The following is a 23,811-nucleotide window of genomic DNA, read 5'->3' as shown; positions in this document are numbered from 1 at the left end:
AATATACACACATACATACATATATGCATTTAACCGTAGATAAAACTACATTTGTTAAACAGTCCTAAAGAGTATGTATATATTTTAAGATAAAATAGTTCTGTTTCTTTGTATAAATATATATATATATAAAATATATATATATATAATCAGATTCTAAAATGTTTACATAAAAAGGGATATGCAGTCTATAGCTGTTTGAGTATGGTGGTTATGTAGTTAAGAGCCAACTCTTGAGTAGTCTTATGAAGATAAGATAGTTATCCGTGGATCTTATATTTGATAAGTAATTCCATAGTTTGGCTGCTTGAACAGAGAAAGATGTACCACATGTTGTATTTTTCTTGTATGGTGGTGTTTTGAGGCGGGTGGCCAATCTTGCATGGAGTTTTCTTTGTTGAATGTATTTGGTGATTTTATTCCTGATAAAAAGCGGTCCTGTTCCATGTATTGCTTTAGGGGCGATACAAAGCAGCTTGAAGGTGAATCTTCTGGCAACTAGTAAAAAATGAAGGGCCATCAAGGCATCGGAGATGTGGTCTTGTGGCTATGTCGGAGTAGTCTGGAATCGGAGTTCTGAATGCGTTGTATTTTTTCATAGTAGATCGAGATGATCCATGGTAAATGCCATTGGTGTAATCCATTTTAGATTGTACAAGAGAGATAGTAGCCTGAACCTTTTGTGGAAATCTGAGGTGGGGGAAGTAGTATCGCAGAGTTTTCATGGTGATGGAGCTTGATCTTGCTAACTTGTCCACTTGAGCATCCATTGTTATCTTCGAGTCCATGGTAATTCCAAGGTTTCTTACTTCCTTTGATACTTTAGGAGGTGGTCCCAGATTGTCAGGCCAGGAGCAGAATGTGTCATAATTTTTCAAATGTGAGTATATCCATTTTAGAAGCATTCAGTTTGAGTGATCAATGGATCTGAGGCAACCACAGATTTGTGAGTTTCCAATGTCTTTAGGGCATTCCAGTTTTATGAGTATTTGTGTGTCATCTGCATAGTTGCAGCATGTGAGTTGAAATTCATTGATATTTGCCGGTAATGACATCATGTAGATTTTGAGAAGCATGGGTGAGATGATTGAGCCTTGAGGGACCCCTGCTTTTGTGAAGTAGGGTTTGGACGAGAAAAGGGGAGAATGGATGAAATGTGTTCTGTTTTTGAGGGTAGGATGTGGTACAGTCGCGAGCAGTCCCCCCTCTATGCTGGCTTCGTAGAGTCTTTGTATTAGGGTGTCATGGTCAACTGTGTCAAAGGCAGCTAAGAGGTCCAGGAGAAGTAGCACAGCAACTCTATTGCGGTCTATTGTGTTTTTAAGATCATCACAGATGGCGATGAGGGCAGATTCAGTGCCTCTTCCTGGGCAGAATCCAGTTTGGTAGTCTGAAAGTATGGAGTTAAATTCAATGAATTGTTACATCTGGGCGAATGCTGCTCTTTCTTTCACTTTGTCCAGGAAAGGTCCATTTGTAATTAGTCTGTTGTTGTTTGGGTCATGCGGGTCCAGTTTTTTTTTTTTTAATAATGAGCATATGTATGCCTTTTTAAGCTCCTCAGGAAAGATTCCTGTAGTTAAAGAATTATTGATGCTTCTTCTTACTGGTGTGGCAGCAGAGGTAGATAAAACAATGTTCTTGAAGATGTGTGGTGGACAAGAGGTCAGAAGGACAGCCGGAAGGCCTATTTGCTTTGACCAGATCCCTAAATTCATATATTTGTTTGAAGGAGGGCAGAGGCAGGGTTGGATTACTCTTGGGGGTGGAGGGAGTGTTGTGGTAGAATTGGGCATAGGTGTGGTTGTTAAGACATTGAAATCTGTATGAGGTTTGTTTGTTATGTATTTGTAGAATATCTTTGTTGATATTGTGTTTGGATGTTGGAGGATGTGGAGGGCTTGAGGTGGTAATTGGCTGAGGAGAAATTGGGCAGCATCTCTGACCCTAGACCCCACCAGACCTGAACAGGCCCAAACAGGCAACTGCCCTTGGCCTCAAGGCCCTTAACCCTATGCTTAAATAGTCCGATTGACCAATGGAACTGTAGCCCTAACCCCAACCAATCAGAATCCTAATGCTTAACCCTAGCAACAATTGGAGACCTGGCCCAATTTCCCTAGCTCTAACAGACAATAAAATCCAAAGCCCTAAGTCCAAAAGGAACCCTAGCCCCACTAACCGATCAGAACCTTAGCCCTGGCGACCTATTAGAGCTGTAATGCTTAACCCTTAGTCCAGTGGAAACCCTAACCCTAGTAGCCAATCAGAACCCTAGCCCGAACAACCAATCACAACACAAAGTCGGAGCCCTTAATCCAATAGGAATGCTAGCCCTAGCAACCAATCACAGAAACAGATGCAACAACCAATAGAAATTTATACAAGGGGCAGGGAGGTGCTCCTCTATTCAGAATCTCCTTGGATACAGACAGGCACAATCCACACTTTCTAGCCAGCAGAATCTGCCTTTTAGGTAATGGACAATTTTGAAACCACTGAAATACTGCTTTTGTGCACTTAAACTAATTACATTTTCAAGCCAAAACGAGTGCTGCATACACTTTCCCAGCACAGTTTAAACCTCAGAGCAGATTAAGCAGTCTCCTAAGCACACTAATTAGCCACTGAGGTGTAATTAGTCTTTTATTTTTGTACACCTTGGGGTGGGGCTAGGAGCGGTGGGAGGGGTAAGGGTGTGGGGAGGTGGGGGAGAAGCTTAATGCAGTCTTTGTGAAAAACTAGAAGGGAAATTCATACAGTCACGGGTAGAACAAAACCAACAGTTTAAAGGTACCAAGTTTGCAGAAAAAACAGAGAGCCAAGTGTAAACAGACACAAGTAGGGGAAAAGTACTTTTTTAAAAAAAAATACAAAAATATAAAAAGTCTGTGATCATACCACCCTATTTGACTCTTGATTACTGGGCTGTTCAGTGCGCAGAGAAGCTGGGCTCACAAAATGGAGGTGTCTGTCTTGGGGTTACCACCACAAACTTTAAGGGTCAGTGTAGGTCTGAGAGGAAGGCTCAGGTTGCCTGGGAGCTAGAGAGCCAATCACCAAGCCCAGGCTGCTGTATTCAGAATCTCCTTGGATACCGACAGGCACAATCAATACTTCTTAGCTAGCAGATTCTACTTTCCCCCATGACCCCTGCAGCCCCAGGTACCCCAGCCCCGGGGGCTGAAAAAGATAATCTGCCCTGGGGACCACCACCTTCTCTGGGCTAAATTTGAATGTTTGAAGGGGCCCCCTCGTTGAACCATACATGGCCCTGGGCACCGCCACCCTCCAGTCCCGGCTATGTCTAGGGGTTCCCATCCCCGGGACATTGCTGTTTGCCCTGACATGGTGGGAGCTTTGACAGCTCACACCAAGTCAGAGCGTTTCTCTGCGTCCAGCGGGCAAGAGCTGCCAAAGTGTTTTCACCGCTGGAAGCAGTGGTTTCATCTCTTTCCCTGCTAGCAGAGATGTGGGCAGGGAAAGAGATGAAACGATTGCTCCTGCACACAGGGAGCTGCATGTTTAGCAGCTCCCTGTCTGTGACAGCTATGCTGGCTCCCGCAGGAGGCGGAAAAGCCACTGGGACTGTGGGGGCCTTGAGGCTCCCCCGCAGTCCCATTGCACACTGGGCTTGCGGGCTGCCCAGGAAAGATGGCCAGGCCCCAGGGGTTGGGGTCCCCAGGGCAGAGATTGGTCCAGGCAGAGGGTGTGGGGTCACGGCCCCCCTCCCAAAAGAAATGTTTATTAAGGCTGGGTCCTGAGGGATGGGGTTGCCGGGGCCGAAATGGGCCGTTGGAGGGAGGCCAATCACCCCTCTCCATTTATTGAAGGTCGGGCCCCGGGGCTGAGATTGGCCCAGGGGGGTGGTGAAGCTCCACCCCCCACACTGGACATTTACCCAATGATGTGGCAGTTACTAACTAACCAGTAGGAAATGCTCCAGTTGGATAGACATTTTGTGCAAACTGTGGACTCTTGTTGGATAAATGAGCAGGTGAGCTTCTGTTCTGGCCATGATGCTCATTTTACAGCAATTAAACCTCAACAGGAAGCATTTACAAATATACACGTAGCAGGAGCCCCAGTTGAAGCTCCCAACTTCTGCAAAGAACAGATGATCCTAACTTCTGGGCTTGGTGAAGTCAAAGCAAGGGTGTTTACTCTGCGATTCAATATTGAAAAACTATCTGAAATCGTTCGTAAAGGTGAAAGCATCTTTCATCTATTGGAGCACAATCAGATACTCACACCCACTCTCAGTCACATAGACCCTCTTACACCAAGACAGCCACTCTCACTCCCACAGACCCTCCCACGCCCAGAGAGACAGGCCCTGCGGCCAAGTCTGTTTGTGCATGGCCAAAGGCCGTGTGCAGCGTGGGGTTGGCTGGTTGGGGGGGTGTTAACCGCAGGGACTGGCCATGTGCAGCGGTGGTTGGATTAACGTATACTAATAAAAATGACTTACTCCAAAAACAAAAGCCATAGAAATTCACTGAATAAACCAAAGGTTACACGGATGTTATAGTTATGAAATAGAATTTTTAAAAAACTTAAAAATTCACTTAAAAAACTAAGTTTACAGGGACATTGTAGTTAGGTTCTGAATTTACTTGCACAAAACCAGAGAAATTCAGCAAGTATAGTCAGTTATTTCAAGTAACTATCACTTGCGTCGTAAGGTAATTATACCTAGCGCCTTTCCCATACAGTGCTAATTACTCCAGATATTACAGCACTCATGGCAACTTTTATAATGTCAATAAAAATATCAATGAAATATTAGAAGTTAAATTATTGAAGAAAAGAACTGTGCACGTTGGGAGTGCCAATTACCTTAGGCTGCGAGGTATAGTTACTTGCAATAACTCGAACTGCTGAATTTCTCTGGTTTTGTGTGAGTAAACTCAGAACCTAACCATAACGTCCCTGTAACCTTTGTTATTTAAAGTGAATACATCCCCCAAACCCCTCCCCCGCCTCTCCCCCTAACAGTCCACTGACCATCACCATAGTGCATAGTTTTATTGACAATTTATTGAAGAACGGTAAACAAAGCTTAAACATTCAAATTCCTTTTAATGCCTTTTGTTTGCTGTGCTTTGAATTAAACAGTTTTTTGAAGGTAACAACCCCCTAAATAAATATGTAATATAAAAAATATGTCATGGCTACCATGTGGAATTTGGTCCTATATTGCTGTCTCCAGAATCTTTTGCCATTTATAAATCACTTGGCCTTGGGCGTAGTGGTTTATAATGACAACAGAACCAGTCAGAGACAAAATTGGGCCATATTACACGGTTACCTGTTATGTATCTCCTTTTGCTTGCTTACAAGCATGTACTATCTATCTATCTTTCTGTCTAATTTGTGTGTGTGTGTGTGTGTGTAACAGTGGTGAGTGCCGCTGTGTGTTGTAGTTCATCCACCTCTGATCCTTTATGCGAAGGTTTGCGCTGTTCAGTCAAGCAGGTCCAAGAAGAGGTGATCAAGGGGGTCCCACATTTAATTACATAGGTCAGTGAACCCCTAGGGGTCCGCAGAGCCTCCTCTGGTGTCTGTGAATGCTTGGAAAATTAACAGATTAATAAAATGTATATAAATAAAGTGGCTAAATGTACAACTGAACATTTTAAAACATACTGTAAATGTCAAGAAATTTGTAATAGGAGGCTGAAAATTAAAGTAGTATCCTCAGATTTGTGGGAGCAGTGCAACTGCATCAAATAGAATACTGTATGAACCATGTGTGGCTTCAATTACATTTAGAAAAGCTCCAACTGTCCTATTAAAATTAATTTTATTTTATTTGTTTGCAAATTTAATAAAATGTTATCACTTGGGTATGTGTTTGATGGAATGCTTGTTTCTTAATTTTTGTGTATGAATGCTTGTTTCTGTATTTTTTTGTGTATAGTTTCGCGGTTCACATCATCAACAATGTTTAGGCCTGGTTTCCTGGCTTGCAGTAATGGATTAGTGAGGAGTCCCTGGATTCCAGTAATGATTCAGTTGGGGTTCCCTGGTTCCAATAATGATAAAGTGGAGGTCCACAGAAGTCAAAAGGTTGGGCACCACTGACGTAGGAAACTGCTGCTCAATACAGAAAAAATGGCTTAATGGAATTACACCAAATGTGGCAAAAAAATTAAACCTTTACTTAGAAAGCGTGCTGTTTGTGACTTGGTATAAATTGGTTCATCTGTTTTTGAGAAATCAGCATTAAAAGAGGGGCACGGGTTGGCCATGAAGGGGTTGAAAAGTTACATATCTGGACTATTGATGTCCAGATATGCGCTAATGGGTTAATTTAAAAAGGACTAGTTAATCCTGAATGACTGGTCACAATAAGAACAGCATGTTATTTCAGCCATTACAGGACTCAGGGAAATGGCCCTCCTTGAAATGCAATGTTTGTGATTGCCATATTTAAAGTGTCGCAAAAAGAAAAGGAGCACATGTGAAGGATGATAACAGATCTTAGTCATAGTGTAAATCATTTGTTGGTGATGTGTTCATTTTAGGATTGCTGATGTGTTCATGGTGATTTTACACTGTGAAAAACATTCTGACCCGCTGTCTGGACTAGATAAACTGTTTGAAAGAGGACTGTTTTCTCTCCTAAGTTTCTCTTACGATTACGGAAGATGTCCCAGAAGCCAAAATGAGAGCACACTCTAGAAGTTTACACCATCTTCCTCAGCTACTTGGGAATACAGCCTGAACTTTTGAGCAACATGTAAAATAGCAGCAGCCTGTCATTTGATTACCCAGCATTCTACAGCAGCTTCGTCACAGTGTCCTAATAAACAACTGGAGAGCTAACATTTTGGATTTATAACAAAACTGGGGCACACTAAAATCCATCTTCATGGAATCAAAGCTGTAAAACCGATAGCATTTCGTTCAGAAATTAATGAAATGGGGGGTTAATTATGCCATAGAAATTCTGGTTAGTGCTCTGGGAAGCAAAAATGAGGGCACATTTTCTACGAGTTCTCAAACATCTTCCTCATCCACGTCAGTTAAACATTTTGACATGCTGACTGAAACATAAACTTTCACCACTAGGGGCAGCGGGTCATTTAACTCCCTTGTAATCAACTGCTCCTTCACCACAGAATTCTAATTAGTAACTAGAGTGCTAATATTCTGTATGCATGACCAAAGTGTGGCATGTCTGAATGCCACGTTGGTGGAATCGAAATTGTAAATCTGAATTTGTTTCCTACAGATTGGAGTTTGCAATAAAGGAATAAAATTGAGGGCTTTTTGTCATCAAAATTATGGTTAGTGCCTAGAAAACTAAAACATAGACAACATTTCCCTCTTTTTGCCTTAAACCAGATTCTCAGTTACAAAAAGCTGCGTAACTTTTGGTTTGTCTCTTGTAAAAAGGCAGGTAATATGGAGCAAGCTATAGTAGGTCAACTGTATCAAGCCTTACAGTTTTCAGGGCTTTAACAGAAGCCTTGGGCCCGGACACTGGCCATCGATTTGTAAAGCAATCAAAACTGTTACACTTGCCCTTAGTCTTTCATTTATTTAGCAATAGATGTTTTTCCCTACTCCGCTTTAATACGAATGAAAAACGTTTGGCTACTTCAGATGCTTGCAGACCTTGCCATGTTGAGCAAGAATCCTTTCTACTTAGCTAGATCACAAACTTCATTGAGCAGAAGTGATCTGGGTATTGCCTGCACATTGCCTATGTCTTCTATCCTTGTATTGTTTTACTCTGTACCGTCATCTGTGAACCTAATATAAGGACAACAGCTTTGGCTGTTTTGTTGATTAATGGTAGCCAAGAAACTAATCATGAAACTTTGGGAATCCTAGAATCCTCCTTTTATTGATGACAAACTTAAAGACCTGTTTTTATTATCGAATTGTGAATTCATAATGTATTTATAATTTACTGAATGTGAGATATATATGCTAATTTATGGGTTGATTTCTCTGAGTCGTATGATTACATAATTGCTTCAGACTATGGCTTGATTTTCTTTCCCTTTCTTGCCTGTTCTTGCTTCCTCTTTCCATCTGTCACACTTCTTTTGGTGTTCGGTCGTTTAGCTAACATTAAGATTTCTATGTTGTAGGTATGTTGATAAATTGTTTTTGACCCATGAAGGCTCATGTGGAAAAAGTCAAAGCTCCTAATAGGCTTATCATTGTAAGCACTCACAGTTTTGACCAACGGGGTAGTGAACAGTATTGGAAACAAACATGATTTGGCTCGATTCACAGGAACGTGGTCACATGGTGAGACGTGAACTAGACCTCTAATCTCCTTCATGGAAAACTGCCACTTAACTGCTCTACTGTATATTCTGTAGTGTAGCAGAGGCACGGTGTGAGTTTTTGTATTCATGCACTTTTGCACTTGCGCCCCTCTGCGTCCTTCCTTGCAGTCATATTTTTCTTGAGTACCAGCTGACCCCATGACCTCCACCTTGTGCTCAAACTGGCACATTGCAGCCCCTGGCGTCACAAAATTGTATGATCCTGCTAGTTACTCTATGAATTGGAATTCTTTTCACCCTCCCAACTTTCAGAAATCTAATTACAGAACATCTCTCCTGTTTATGGTTCATCCTCTTTGCACGGTAGGTGCCTATTGATAGACGTTTTCTCAGCATTCCCCTTTCTGTAATCCTGGGATGTTTTTCTAGTTGTTGACTGATGAGGTTGTCCCTGTCCATCTGTCCCGCTTAAGTTAACCCATTTTTTCACTTCCTATGCTCACTCTTACTTTCTGAAGTAGGCATAATTTTTTAGAGGCAAGCTCAAAATGCTTCGTCCCCTGTTGTAATCTCTCTTTGGGCTTCTAACCACGCCCAGGTCACGTCAGTGACTTTCATTGGTTTGTGGGCTTGCCTTTTAAAATCCGCTTGCTTTAATTTGTGAAAGGCATGTATATGTCATGCCTTTTCTGGTGTTTAGCCCACCTACCCAGCAAGAGATAAACTACCTAAAACATACGAGGCTCGATGTTTTCAGCATGGTTTCCGGACTACTTTATCTTTTTATTTTCCACGCAGCACAATCGCGCTGGGGTTTATATAGCGCGGTCGCGCTGTGTTGTACATAGTGCGATCGCACTGCGTTTTGTTATCTTTTCATTTGTGTGGCAAGAAAAGTCTGGTTAGGAGTTTACAACGCTAATAGCTCTAATTCGAGCAAATGCGAGACCCGTTGCATTGCAAATGCTTGTTTCAACTGCGTCCATCCAAAGAGTCTTCTAAAGGCATTTTCGTTGAATTAAATTTTCACGTCGGTCATCTTTTATTTTTTTTTTTCACACTGTTACTGCATCTGGTAAAATTAGTCACGGTGTTTCTGCAGCTGGTAACTCCACGTGTGGGAATACTGGGTCTCTTGGGGCTGGTGTGGCATTCCCATGGAGACTATCATTATGGCTGAATCCGCTTCCACAAGTCCCATCTGCTCTGTTCGTCTTTATGAAAAGTTCGGTTTAATGTTGCAATGGTGGTGAGTGTTTTTGAGACCGCATGAAGGGCATTTAGAGGCACAGTTTTAGGTGTGGCATGACAGCACAGTAGTCTCCACTGCTCTGCCCAAATGTTGATACATTTGAATAAAGTTTTAGATTGTACATAAGTTGTGTTCCTCCCCTAAAAAAAGACGCTTGTTTTGCACTTGTGGGTAAGCTTATGTTCAACACAGCAGTACTAGGACTAGGTCTGTTCTGGTGACAGACAATAGTTGTGATGTGTTTATCATGAAAAGTTATGACAAAGGCAGTAGACCTGAATTATTTATTGTGGAAAGCATATGTTAAACTCAACTGGCTTTTAAGGGTGGATTGCCATTACACTGTGTTAATTTCTGCATGCAGGCATTTTGTTACATGAAATTTTACAGATTAGTGTAGTAAGCTAGTATTGTGGTATTGGTTACTTCCTTTGACAAACCATTAGGTTAGAAAACTTTCACTGTGATAATCATTGCTAAACCCTCATAGGTAGGCTTGGAAAGTGGGTATCTGCTAGGCCCTTTTCATAAAAAAACTCTATACATTCATATAAGATCTTGGGGTGCACATAAGTCGTCCCCCACCCTCCCACAGCATAATCTGTGGGGCTGAGGTTAGCCAGTTATTGCCATTGGCTCTATTGCCCAATGAAATGGTGTTTTCCTGATAACGTGCATATCTGCCTAAACCCTCATAGGTAGGCTTGGCAGGTGTAGTTATCTGCTAGGCCCTTTTCATAAAAAAAACCTCTATACATTCATATAAGATCTTTGGGTGCACATAAGTCTTCCCCCACCCTCCCACAGCATAATCTATGGGGCTGAGGTTAGCCAGTTATTGCCATTGGCTCTATTGCCCAATGAAATGGTGTTTTCCTGATAACGTGCATATCTGCCTAAAAATGAGTTCACTTCAGTGTCCTGGCTGATGGCCAGTCTGTTAGTTTTCCAATTTGCAGGTTGAAGCCTACTAGAGAGTCCAGCTGTCTTGTTTGCTACATACATCTTGAGGACATGCAGAAAGCTTCCCTGGGAATGCATTCCACCTGTTGCTTACCATTGGCTCTGTGGTCTGTGATTCACATTTTCTGGCTTTCTATTTGCTGTTTTTTTGTTTTAGGTTGTCTAGCTTGAGTTTGTCCCTCCCAAGGTGCAAAACCTTTTCACACTACCTCAGCCTTGTATTCTTCCACAAGTGCTTCTTTCTGTAAACAGGCCTGTAAAATTTGCTCTTGTCACATTTGCTGTGCATTCAAAAACAGAGGACAGATGTCAGGCTCTGTCTTCCAAGATAGCTTGGTGTTTACTTTTCTATCACTGACTTCAAAGTGAGAGGATTTATGTGAAATTCTTGCTGGATTCCGGGGGTAGGGAAAATATTTTTTTCCCTAGCACACAACTTTTAAATGAACTGTGCAAGTATGTTAGAATGTATCAGAATTAGGAAAGCATGTGTTTGATAATTTTGAAGTGTGTTGGAAACACATACTTTAATATGATCAAAACAGATCAATGCACTAGGTGATGCCATTTCCACGCATTATTGTTTGTGCCCTGTATAGTTTTATTAGGTAAAACTGTATGTCTGTGCAAATGAAATGATCATTTCAATTGAAAATGAGCTGTCTGTAATAGCAGTGTACTGCCACCCCATGCATACTCGGCTCTGTGCCACTCCACTCTTCTCTGCATGACGCCACACAGTGCCACTGAACTCTACTCTGCCGAACTCTACTATACTCTACTCCACTTCGTTCTGCCCCTCTTTACTACTGCCACTGCACTGTACACCACTCCAGTCTAGGCTACTCCACTCTGCCCTTCACAACTCCACTCGACGCTGCTCCACTTTGCAACACTGCACTCTATGCCACTGCAGGACTTGAAAAATCTACTCCACCACTGGCATTGGGGAGTCTTATTTGATCAGGTCGAGCAATTTTTAGTACTTACTTGCCCCATCTGGCAGTTGACACTGAACAGGTGTTCTTTTCAGTTGAAAAGTGGAGGGGCAATAAAAGATGTCTTTAAATCTTGTTCTTATGTCACATTTGCTTTGTGTTTACAGACAGAGGTCAAAAGTCCGTTTTTCTTACAATTCATTATCCTTCTGACAGCAGAGTTCCAGGACTTTGTATGGCGAACAATGTGACCTGCTGCTTAGAATGTAAAATAAAAGGATATAGGGTGTCAGGTTTTTTTTCTAACACACAACATTTAAATGACTGTCAACTGTGCAAACATTTCAAAATATATTTCAGTAGCTGTGAAAGCCCTTTTTAAAATATTTCTGTGTGAGGAAAAAAATATTTTAATAGGATGAAAACAAATCAGAATACTTTACGTGTTGATGTGCAAAGGATATGTTTTCTGAAACCCAATTTTCACAGATTAATACACTGTTTAGTTTTATCAGTAAAGCTGCAAGTTAGTGGAGAGGTTTTTGGACATTTCTTGGAAAGTTACAGTGTGTATATGACAAGATGTTACCACATCATGGGTTAGTAATATTTTAATTAAAATTGAGTATTTAGAGACAGTGAGAAACACTCCTGCCCTGATGGCAATGTTGTTAGTAAACAAAAAGAAGTCCTGGGTTCTGTGGGCTAGATGTCATGGGTATGTAGGCTGGATTTCTGTGATGAATGCAGCAAACCTTAGTCTGCTTAATCAAACAAAAGAGTGTTTTTGTACTGCAGAAATGCTGTGCTCACATATTTGAAGGTGCAATCACATGTGAGAATGAATTAAAATAGGTGACTCTGTAAACTGTTTGTCTTGGATCACACAATTTGAGACCGGTTTACGGGTCAAGTACATTACAGTTAGGTCGAGTAGATTATTTAAGTTACCCAGCCTGCAAGTCTAGCAATAGTTTTTATGATTTTTATTTAGGCCTGCTCTGCCCTCTATGCCAGTACAGTCTTCCCCAGTGTGCTCTATGCCAATCCATTGTACGCCACTCACATCTACTCTGCAACATTACACTCTAGGCTCCTGCACTCTACACCACTTTATTCTGTGCCATTAAACTCTACACCACTCTGTTGTATGCCACTGCACTCTAGCCTGCACCACTCCTCTCTCTCACTTCACTCACTCTGAAGCAATCTACTTCACGCCACTACACTTCACTCTGCACCATTGTATTCTCCACTGCTCCACTCTACACTTTATGCCACTACACTCTACAACACTCTACTCTGAAACACTGCACTGTTCGCCACTGAACTCTACACCATTCTACTCTTCATTACTGCACTCTGACAATGCACTCTACAACACTCTACTCTGCATCACTGAAGTCTGCTACTACTCTGCAGCACTCCTCTCTATGCCAGTATACTCTGCACCACTGTACTCCAGTGCACTCTACAGCACTGTACTGTGCCTCTAAAATCTGTCACTCTACTCTGCACCGCTGCTGTCTGGCACTGAAGTCTACTATGCACCACTCTAATCTACGCAACTGCCTTGTGCGGCGCTCCATTGGACGCCTCTGAGTTCTATATCGCTGCAGTCTACGCCACTATGCTCTGCAACACTCTGCCAATGCACTCTCCATCAGTCCACTCTACTCAGCTGTGCGTCACTGCACTCTTATCTGCCCCACTGCACTCTGCCACTCCACTCTACTGCACTCTAATCTGTGCCTCTGCACTCTTTGCAAATGCACTCTGCTCTGCACTATTCTACACCACTCTCCTCTGCACCAGTGCCATTGCACTCTATGCTAGTCTACTCTGCACCACTGTACTTTACGCCACTACACTCTGCTATGCAACAGTAATCTATGTGACAGTTTTCAATGACGCTGCATTGTACTCTGCTGAATTCTGTCCCACTGCACTCTACGCCACTCTACTTTGCAAGTCTCTATACTAATGCATTTTACATCAGTCCACTCTACTCTCTGCCACTCTATAGTACGCTACTCTACGCTACTTCACTCTATCCCACTCCAGTACACAGCCCTCTATGCCACTCCACGACTCTGTACTACACTCTTCGGCATTCCACTTTGACACTCCACGCCATTCTCCTCTAAGCCATTAACAATTAGGGGGCTGAACAGTAGCCACTCTGCTGTACAACGTGGCTAAAACACATTGGCAAAGCCAATAGCTCTCGCGTAAGCAAGACCTTTTGGCTTGCCATTGCTAGGTCCCGTTTCATGTCTTGCCCTTAGTATTTAATTGTTTCATCATGTTTGTGTGCAGCACTTTGGATCAGTAGAACAGTCACGTATTTTACATCTCAGCATTTGAAGGTGTCTCTCCGGTGCATTGGTTACTGAGCACCCCTAATGGATTGGCATTGTGCATAGTATATCATTGTTTTTACCACTCCAAGATGCCCAAAACATTGCTTCTGGGATGTGGCAGCTATTTTGGAACTTGAAAACAGTAGTACAGTATTTACAATGCCATTGCAAAATGGCTGTGTTCTGCTATGTTTTCGGTTGCAAGTATGTGCTCCCCACGTTTAGGTGGTGAGACGTTTTCTTTTTTCCGATTTTTATTCTTTTAATTTATGTTGCATATACCTGTTGGGTTTTGGTCAGTCATATATCGGATAGGTAAGTAAGTAGGTGAATTCAAGAATGAGTGGATAAATGGAGGTATGAGCTCGAGGATAAGTGACAGAGTACATGTATGATGATTTATTCAGAGCTGAAAATCACCAGTGAGAGAGAGGCACTTTCAGTAATGAGTCAAACCTGTTGCCATTGCCAATGCTTATTGATGTGTTGGCTGCTTGGAGAGTGTTCAGTTTTAAGTGTATTTTTAGGATATTCTGTAGGGCAGATCACAGAAAGATCCTGTATTCATAACAACCAGTAGTTTATCTTGAATCATTATGTGCTTTTTTCCCTCGGATTTGTTCGTCCATTTCTTCTCTAGCTTCTCAGTTTTTTGTGTTTCTGGAATAGTTTTCCATTGTATTCCTTGTGTTCAGAAGTACTTTTCTTACTATTTTCTCAGAGCTGTAGATAAAGAGTTTACCTGTCACAGACACAGTTCTACTCAGATGAAGATTGGAGGAGTGTTTGTTTTCGTGGGGCACCTGATCTTGACCATTACTATCATACCTTTCAAAGGGACTATCTAATCTTCTTTCAGGCAGTGCTTGATTGGAGCAGGTGGGAGCTATCGGCACTCATTTTAGGACTTAGCTCTCTATAGCGCATAATTGTTAGGTTGAGCATAGCAGCGCGCAAGTGCTGCTTTTCCGACAAGTTTGTATCTATGTGGGTTTTTAACCACGCCCATCATTTTCACTTGTTTCTGAGCTTGCTTTTCAAAAATCCTTTATCATTGGTAAATGATTTACGTTTGCCCCTCTTTGGGGCGGTTTGGTTACCGCCTTGGGGACTGACCCAGTTACATGGATAATTGCATATTTGGCGAAATGTTTGACTGCGAGCAAACTTCTTTTTCCTTTTGTGTCTTTCCTTCGCTGTCACGCTCATGGCGGCCATGGCGCTTTGAATCAACTTGCTTATGTCAACCGTTTTACTTTACATTTTCAATTTATGTGGCAAGAAAAGTCCAGTTAGGAATTTACAAAGCTAATAGCTCTAACTCGAGCAAACACGAGACTCATTTCATTGCAAACGCTTGTTTTTTATGATGCATTCAGATCTGTCTTTAATGGGTTTTGTAGTTACTGATCGGGCTATGCAAAATGCTACTGTATAATGCCATACAATTCTTCATGGTGCGTTAGGTGCGTGTGCTGCATGAACATCTCTGACCCTCTTATCCCCACAGGTTTATGAAGGTTTGGATATCATTACGAACAAGGTCACCCCAGAAGAGCAACAGCTGTGCAAGCATCATATGATCAGTTTTGTGGATCCTCTGGTCTCCAACTTTACGGTCGTGGAATTCAGAAACAAAGCTGTGGCTCTGATATCCTTTCCCAGTTGTAGTTAATTTTGTGCTGTACTGACCGAGAGGAAATGGTGTTTAAGTATTTTTTCTTCTGTTTCCCTGAAATAGTCTAAACCATTTGAATCTGTTCTATTTGTAGCATTGCCATTGCTTTGTTGCAGAAATAAAGCAGTGAGAGTAGAGTTTGACAGATTTCAAACACCATTTGAACAATCACTGTCTGAATTATAGCGAACTAGTCCCTTGTTTACGGAAGGGTACTTTAAGGACAGCATATTTGTTGTATACTCCTCTAGGTAGTATACTGGTGATTACAGGTATCATGTGCTCACTTTGTTTAGATTTGCAATCTATATCCTGATACTCGAGCGATGCAACAGCAGCTGCATTGGTCATTGTGCCTTCTGCAGTGTACTCTGTGCTGTTAATGTAAGGACGCCTTGGAGAATACCATTTGGTAAAGCTAAACTGTTGAAAGGAAAACCTATTGACACACAGTTACTTAGAAAAGGGAGTGGTAGGATAAACAAATTCAAATTAAAAAGAAACAAGTGGATTCTGATGGATGCTTCTTACTGCAGATTCCTCACCTTTAGAATGTTTCCATGCGCCAGACTGGATCTGGAAGATTTTTCAGCAGTGCTCCCACACAACAGAAGTTGGTGATGTGGAGCTCCGTGCCAACTTCATTGCTTCCCGGAAGTGACAAACTGAGCTGCATATTACCACCCCACCCCTGCACACTGATGTAAGTTCCTTTCATTCTGTGCCTTCGTGTGCGCATGTGAAACATGCTTCCAACTTTTTCCTCCTCTTTGGTGTATTTTTACCTCTCAATTCTTTTACCAATGTGCAAGTGCTGTGGCCCTTTATGGACTGTTGCGAACAGATGTCTTTGACAGGTGCTCAGGCAAGTTTGCCTCTGCTGTTTGGTTTCGGACTACAACTCTTAAGTCCTGCGAGGACTGCACTCTTTTGAACCCTAACGCTATTCAAGACCACAAAGCTGTACATTTGCAAACATTGTAAGAACACTCAGAAGCCCCGCTCAGTCGAGGGTGTGGACCCGTTCCTGTGACAGTTCATCGTTGAGGTCCAAGTCTTACATTAAGTTGAAATCTAAGCAGAAGCACAAGAAGTCCTAGTGGCATTCACTAGTGTCCTGTCACTCCCAACCTGATAAGTCTCATGGACGACAGGCTGCCTTGTGGTCCTGCTCTCTGTCCCTGCTCTCTTTTCCCTGCTGATTCTGCAACTGGTGCCAATGCAGACAGAGTTTGCAGGTCCTTCTGGGAGATTGCAACAAATTGGGGCCTTCAGAGAAGCCATGTTATAATTTGGTAAGTCTTTGGGCCCCAAGCTTCTGAGGAGGTCCTCAGTTGGGTTCTACCATCGGGTCTGTCTGTCTACCTGCTGAATCTGTCTCCGGTTCCACTCCAAAGGCAGAACCGGCCTCTATTCCAGCATCAGTATCCACATTGGTCCCCAAGACCTCAACACCAGCAGCGACAAATGATCACTCAGTCCCTGTAGTCTACTACGACACCGAGCCAAATCCATCCCAGCCTTGTCCGAGTTCGTGTCTCAACCCCACACCCACGTACTCTGCCCCAGTTCATTCAAGTTTGGTCAGAACTATTACTCTGTTTTGGAGCTCCACTGCAGCAGTCCACCAACTTTTATGTTCTTAGCTAATCAGCCTTTGGGGATGACAATGGTGTTGGGGGTAGGTGTGTTGGGGGAGGGGGGAGTACTTTTCCTAAGTAATTTGAATCTAGATTTACAAGATGTCAGTGGATTAGACACTTTGCTAGACCCTGGGTTGAGCTCCCCTTTTCACAGCCGCAGAAGAAAAGGCCCCCTTCACAGTGGTAATGAGACTCACAGTGGAGGTTTTGAACTCTTAATTGCCCACTATGCAAGTCAAAACCAATATTCTGAGGTGTTACAATCTGGACAAACTTAATCCGAACCTTTTATGGCCATTTAATGTGGCCATGACTGACACCCTTATGGGTCTCTGGTTCAAAACCTGTTCCTGTACTCCCGTACACAAGCAGTTTGCCAACTGCCAGAGACCAGTGCTGCCTTACCTGGATTTTTTTACTCTGCACCACAGAGCTTGGCAGTTAAAGATTCCTCCAGTTAGATTAACTTCTTTCCTCATGAATTTCCCTAGACAGTCAAAACTACTCTAGGCCATTGGGCAGCGGTTATTTTTGTCGGCAAGTCTTGCCCTTCAGTCAGTCAGTGCCAGATGCTTGCTGGGAAGATATACCCATGCTTTATGGAACATTTCTGGCCAGAGCTTGCTGGCAGCCCCAAACAATTATCAAATTACTTTGGCTCAAATCATTCAGGATGTTCAGGAAGAGCCTAAGTATATTATTCGCTGTGGGCTGTATACTATTAACTGCTCGGGTAGATCAGTTGAGACTAGTGACCTCAGTGGCATGCTTGGATGGGGTTCAAAGGCTTCTATGGAGATGTGCAAGCCTCTTTAGTGGACATGCTGTTTGGGTCACACCTGTTTGATGAGAAGGCTCATTTGGCTTTGGGATGCTTTAAGGAGAGCCGGGCCACAATGTGTTCCCTAGGCCTTTTTTTCCTGTGTGACAGTAACCCTACCAGTTTCACCCTATTTGAGGCTACTCTAGAGAATTGGCGTACTGCCCACACTAAGATCTACCTCATTTACAACAAGCACCCCAATCCATTGGGGTTCAGGGGCAGCTATCAGACAGATAAAGCCCCCGTCCATCAAGGGTAGCCAACTTCCCAGTCCAACTGCCTCTCTGATATTAATCTCCAAGCTGCTTTAGTTTTTCCCATAATGGCATAAACCCATCCTGTGGGAGGCGGGGCCATATACATTTTCCAGAGATGGCACAGTATCACATCTGACAGCTGTGTTCTCTAGATTGACTATTGGGGCTGTGCCCTGCCATTCCTTTTTGACCCATTGTACTTCCCACTCATACCTACCACCTCTCAGAGGAAAAGTGCATGCTCTTTTGGCCAAAGGAACTGTAGAGAGAGTTCCAGCTCAGGAGAAGGGGGCTGGCTTTTACTCCCATTGTTTCCTCCTGCCTAAGGACACATTTGAGGTGCTTTCGCTGGCCAGGGTTCTGTTTGCCCTGGATTCCGGTGACAGATGGTGGCTATGGACATGCAGGATACTTACTTTCATGTATCAGTCTTGCAGTTCCACAGACACTACTCGCAGTTCAAGGTGGGACAGGAGTATTTTCAATTCAATTTACTGTGCTCCCCTTTGGCTTCACCAGTACCCCTCAGTGTTCTGGAAATTAATGGTGAAGGGCACAGCACACCTTCGGAGGATACTAGTTCTCCCCTGCCTAGACACAGGCTATTGAAAGCAGGCTCACCACAATCAGTCATAGACCATCTCCAGAAGATGGAGAACGTCCTAACATTTTGGGGTTCACTATGAACATGTTGAAGTCACACCTGACTCCTTTGCAGAGGCTCCCCATCATTGGAGTCCTCCTGGATATGATGCAGTTTCGTACCTCCTCTCCCCCACATTGAGTTAAGGACATTTTGGCTATGATCTTGATGTTTCAAACTTGGCCCTAGGTCTCTTTGAGATTGGCTCAGAGGCTTCAGGGCCTCTTAGCATCCTACTGTGCCAGTTGAGCTATGCATGCTCTGCACTTGAACCTGGTGTCTCAGTGAACCTTGCACCAGGAGAACCTGTTGGATTCCATCCAGATTTTGGAGGAGACTGCAAAATACTTGCAGTAGTCACTTGCCTGTAGTTGGACTGGTGGTCCCAAGAGATGATGGTGGTGACAGATGTATCACTGCTGGGATGGGAGGGTCATCTGCAAAAAGTTGAGATCTGAAGACTCTGGTCTCTGGTGAAGATCTGTCTCCATATCAACGTGTAGCACTTGTGGGCCATTCACCTGACGTTGATGGCTGCCTTCCATCCATCAAAGGGAGGCTGGTTTAGGTTCTCGTGGACAGTACCGCTGCTGTGTGGTACTGCAACAAGCAGGTTGGGCTGCCAACACTCCTGGGACCTGTGCCAGGATTCACTTCACCTCTGGAGTTGTTTTGAGCAGCATGGCATTTCCTTGGTTATGAACCACCTGGTGGGATCGTTGAACGTCACAGTACGCAAACTCGGCTGGTGGCACCTAGTGGATCATGCGTAGTGGTTACACTCGGAGATGGTACTGGTTATCTTCCAGCAGTGAGAGAACCCTAGTTAGATCTTTTCTCCATCGCAGAGAACAGGTAATGTTAACGCTCTCTCTGAGGCTCATTCGGGATAGAGTGGAGCATGAGGCTCCTGCAAGCCTTCCTGCTGCTGTCTGTTCTGCCTCTAGGTCTGAAGATCATCAGAAATTACTGGGCCTAAATCATTCTAGTAGCACTGAATTGGGCCATAAAGAGGGTGGTACTCAGGATTTCTGAGCTTGAGTATCTGCCCTCTGATCAGGCTACCTCCTCGTGAGGTCCTCCTGTTGCATCAGGGCTAAGTCCAGTACCTAAGCCGGTACAGTCTTCACCTTCATGTGTTGATAGTAGCAGTGGCAGTTGATGCCCTTTGATCTTCTTCTGGAAGCTGCGCGGCAGCCTTATACTGAGACTGGTTATGCTGAGTGCTCGAACATGTTTGTAGCCTGGTACAACCCTGGCAAGAGTGATCTGTTGCAGCTAAACGGTCAATTGTACGAAGTGCTTTGGGCACTTTTAAAGGTGGTTATCTGTTGGCTTGTTTGGCCTTTTAACTGGACCAACTGTCCCTGCTGATTTTGAAAAGTTTGGCTCGTTTATTTTGTCCAAAACCCTTTGTGATACCACAGTGGAATCTTAATTTGCTTCTCACTTTTCTCTTGTTCATCCCGTTCTCTGTTTGAGGTGACCTCCATACATCATGTGCGCAAACTCCAATCTCCCCTCTCCCTCTACTTTCTCTCCCTCTGCCCCTCCTTTCTCTCCCTCTGCCCCTCCTTTCTCTCCCTCTGCCCCTCCTTTCTCTCCCTCTGCCCCTCCTTTCTCTCCCTCTGCCCCTCCTTTTCCCCAGCCACATTATACCACCTTTTTTCCTAGGAAGAGGTTTGTGGTCCAAGGCAGCCTTTTTGCCTGAAGTGGGTATGGCTTTTTTACGCGGACAATCCATCACTCTACCAACAGTTTTTGCCCCGCGTAACCCCTCCTCTCTCTATTAAATGAATATTCAAAGAGCTCTGAGTTTCTACATCAGGTAGACTATCAACTCTAGTGTTTCCCTGGGACAAAGAAAGGCAAGGCAGTGCAGAAACTGACTCCGTCAAGGCTATAGTCCTCTGCATAAAGAATTGCTACACACTGTCCGAGAACCAGTCCTTGAGTGGTTGAGGACACCCATTCCAACAGGGCCATGGCCAAGACCACTGCACTTACATGTGGAGTGTCAGTACTTAATTTCTTTCAGACTGCGACATTGGCATTGGTGAACATGTTCACAAGCCACTACTTCCTTAACAGTCGGGTCCGAAAATAAGAGCATTTTGCTCGTTTGATCTGGCAGGACCTTTTGATTTTAGCCATTTCACAGATCCACCACCTTCAGAGGTACTGCTTGGGTATCCCTTCTAAAAGTGAGAAATCCGCAGTTTGAAGAATCCATCAGAAGAACAAGTTACTTATCTTCAGTAATGCTCGCTCTGGTGGATACATTATCTATCTGCAGATTCCTCACTGCCCTCTCACCTTCTCTTTCTGGAACTGATTTCCTTTTCAGTATAAAAATGACCCAATCTAGCAGTCTGTCCGCTGGTAATGACTGATTATCGTTTGGATCTGTGTCCAAGGATGGAGACAGAGACAAGAAAGTAACTGACATCAGCACGAAGGGGTGGCACCTATTCTTCTGAGGCCAAAAAAGTCAGCACTGAGCCACACAGTGCCACCACCCAGCAGGCAGGAGCAATGTTGAAAACTCTTCCTTTCTGATGGATACAACTACCTGTGGATTCCTCACCTTATGAATTCTCCCAGTGTGCCAGCATTCAACGGACATTTTCTTCCAAGCTCCTCACATCGACGAGGACGTCTCAATTTCACGGCTCCGCACGCGACTCTGGCTGACGTCATCGTGGCAGTAAGAAGTCCTCGCTGACGTCAGTTCCCTTTTTTCCGCGCCTTCGACGCTAATGGTTTTTCCTGGCTCTCGAACAGTTATCGTTTTGAAGGTGTTCTTGTAGTACTAGTTACAATGTCTCCACTGAAGAAATCAGGTTTTAAGCCTTGTCATGAGTGTGGGGGTTGCATGTCGGTCAACGATCCTCATGAAGACTGCTTGTGGTGCCTAAGCTCGGACCACGATGTGGAGGGGTGCGTGTCCTGCCAGTAGATGAATCCGAAGGCCTTGAAAGAGAGAGAGTCTAAGCTCTTCTTGGCAAAAGCTAAGAAGGGGCATAAGGGGCATCGAAGATCTAAGGCGAGGGACTCTTCCTCAAATAAGTTCTCAAGATCTCATAAGAAGCGGCGCTGGCACGATTCTCAACATCGTTCTTCCAGAGATCGGTCTCAGTCTCCTCCGAGACTGCGGCGTGGGAGGTCATATCACTCCTCAGCCTCAGGGTCCACAGGCTTCTCCCGCGCTGTTGTTGATTGACGTCTTCGAGTCCCCGACGCGTCCTCTGGTTCACTTTTCACCGTTGTTAACTCAGGAGCCAGTGGCACATGCTTTGGATTTGGCCCAAGCGCCTCAAGATAAGCAGAGGTTTCCTGCCTTTCAGATTCTGGGAGTGGATCCAGTGGCGTTCCTTAATGCTGCTATCTTTAGCATTTACAACAGGGCTATGGCCCCTGATGGTGCACCGCTCGTCCCATGGGTCCATTAGCTTTCTCTCTGGGTTCGCCGGCACTGGACAAACAGGCCCCGTTTGCACCTTTCTATCTAGCTGAAGGTGCTCGTTCGGTACCAGTGATGTCGCCTCAGCTGATGTTGCTGACGGTGCCGATGATGCCGGTGACGGATGGATCCCGATCAGGACACAGTATATCTCCACCATCTCCTCTGCTAGAGCGTCCAAATGCTTTGAAACCGGCATCGTCGACGTCTGCTAATTCTCTGTCGACGCTGCTGTTGGAGGCCAGACTGAGGTCAAGGAGGAGGGCCTTGAGGCTCATGGAGGAGCAGGAGTATCAGCAAGAGCTATTGGAGGAAGGGGAGATTCCTGAGCCTATGGGGGAATTTCAGGGTCTGGACTCTGCAAGTGGCCTAGATACATCCCCTGAGTGGGATCTTTCATCCCCTGGCGAATTCAGAGGAGGCAGCATCTTATCACAGTGTTATAAGGAAGGCTGCTGAATTCTTGGAACTTCCTTTACTAGCATTGGAGGTGAAGACTAACATCTTGACTGAGGTGTTGCTTCCATTCTCTACGTCTGCGGAGCCCCCACTCCCTTTTAATGATGCCCTTACTGAGCCCATTTTGGACATTTGGAGGAAACCTGTCACTTCTCCAGAGGTTTCGAGGACTGTGGCTGGGAGGTACAGAGTTGCTCCTGGGGGATCTACAATTTTTGTCTCAGCATCCCACACCTGAGAGCTTGGTGGTACAAGCATCTTGTTCTGCCCGATTTGCACCTGGTTCGTTCCTGCTACTCTGTCAGATAGAGAGTCTAAGAAGATGGAGCAAGCAGCTAAGAAAGGTTTCTCCCCATGCAGTATGGCCTTGAAGTCGTCCAGTGTTACCTGTGTGCTGGGGAGGTATATTCATGCCCTAATGGACACGGCAAGAGCTGTGGTGCTGAGGTTGCCTCAGGATGTGCAGGGCAGTTTGATGAGCTCCTGTTGGACACTCAAGCGGCGGCCCAGCAGGTTATCCAGTCTGGTTTGGATCCAGCTGATTCATTTGCCAGGGCTGTGGTCACTTTGGTGGCAACCAGGAGGCATGCGTGGCTTAGGTCTTCTGGCTTTTCCACGGATGTTCAGACAACTTTGCTGGACCTTCCATTTGATGGCGAGTTGTTGTTTGGATCCAAGGCTGACTCTGCTTTGGAACGTTTTAAAGACAGCAGGGCTACTGCAAGGTCCTTGGGGCACCAGGCTTCAGCGTCCACACCCTTTAGATCTTTTCGGAGGTTCAGTGGGTTTGGCAATGGGTCCTCTTTCGTGGAAGGCCACAGTGCAGCTTGCAGCAGTCTACCAACCCTCTCTATAGGTCTTATAGAGGGTGTGGTAGGGTTAGAGCACAAGGAGCCACTCAGCAGCCTCCCGCCCCATCATCTTCCTCTGGGGGAACACTACAAGGAAAGCAAGCCTAGTTTTCTCTCCATCTTGAATCATGCTTCTCCCGTAGGGGGAAGGCTATTTCATTTTCTCCACGAGTGGGAGTTAGTCACATCGGACTCTTGGGTGCTGTATATTGTGGGGATAGGTTAT

The 23,811-nt window shown here is 44.3% G+C and overlaps 1 protein-coding gene across 1 annotated transcript in view; it reads left to right on the top strand.

The window, feature by feature from the left end:
* Positions 1–23,811, top strand: part of TRIT1 (tRNA isopentenyltransferase 1) — a 150,272-nt gene that overhangs the window by 45,215 nt on the left and 81,246 nt on the right. Inside the window, exon 2 of the mRNA XM_069223430.1 lies at positions 15,279–15,421. Within this exon, the coding sequence (XP_069079531.1) occupies positions 15,279–15,421 (143 nt within the window). The remainder of the gene's footprint in view (positions 1–15,278; positions 15,422–23,811) is intronic.

This window comes from Pleurodeles waltl, chromosome 3_1 (assembly GCF_031143425.1).
Source record: "Pleurodeles waltl isolate 20211129_DDA chromosome 3_1, aPleWal1.hap1.20221129, whole genome shotgun sequence".
Taxonomy (NCBI): Eukaryota; Metazoa; Chordata; class Amphibia; order Caudata; family Salamandridae; genus Pleurodeles; species Pleurodeles waltl.
This window is presented reverse-complemented; position numbering and strand designations above follow the sequence as displayed.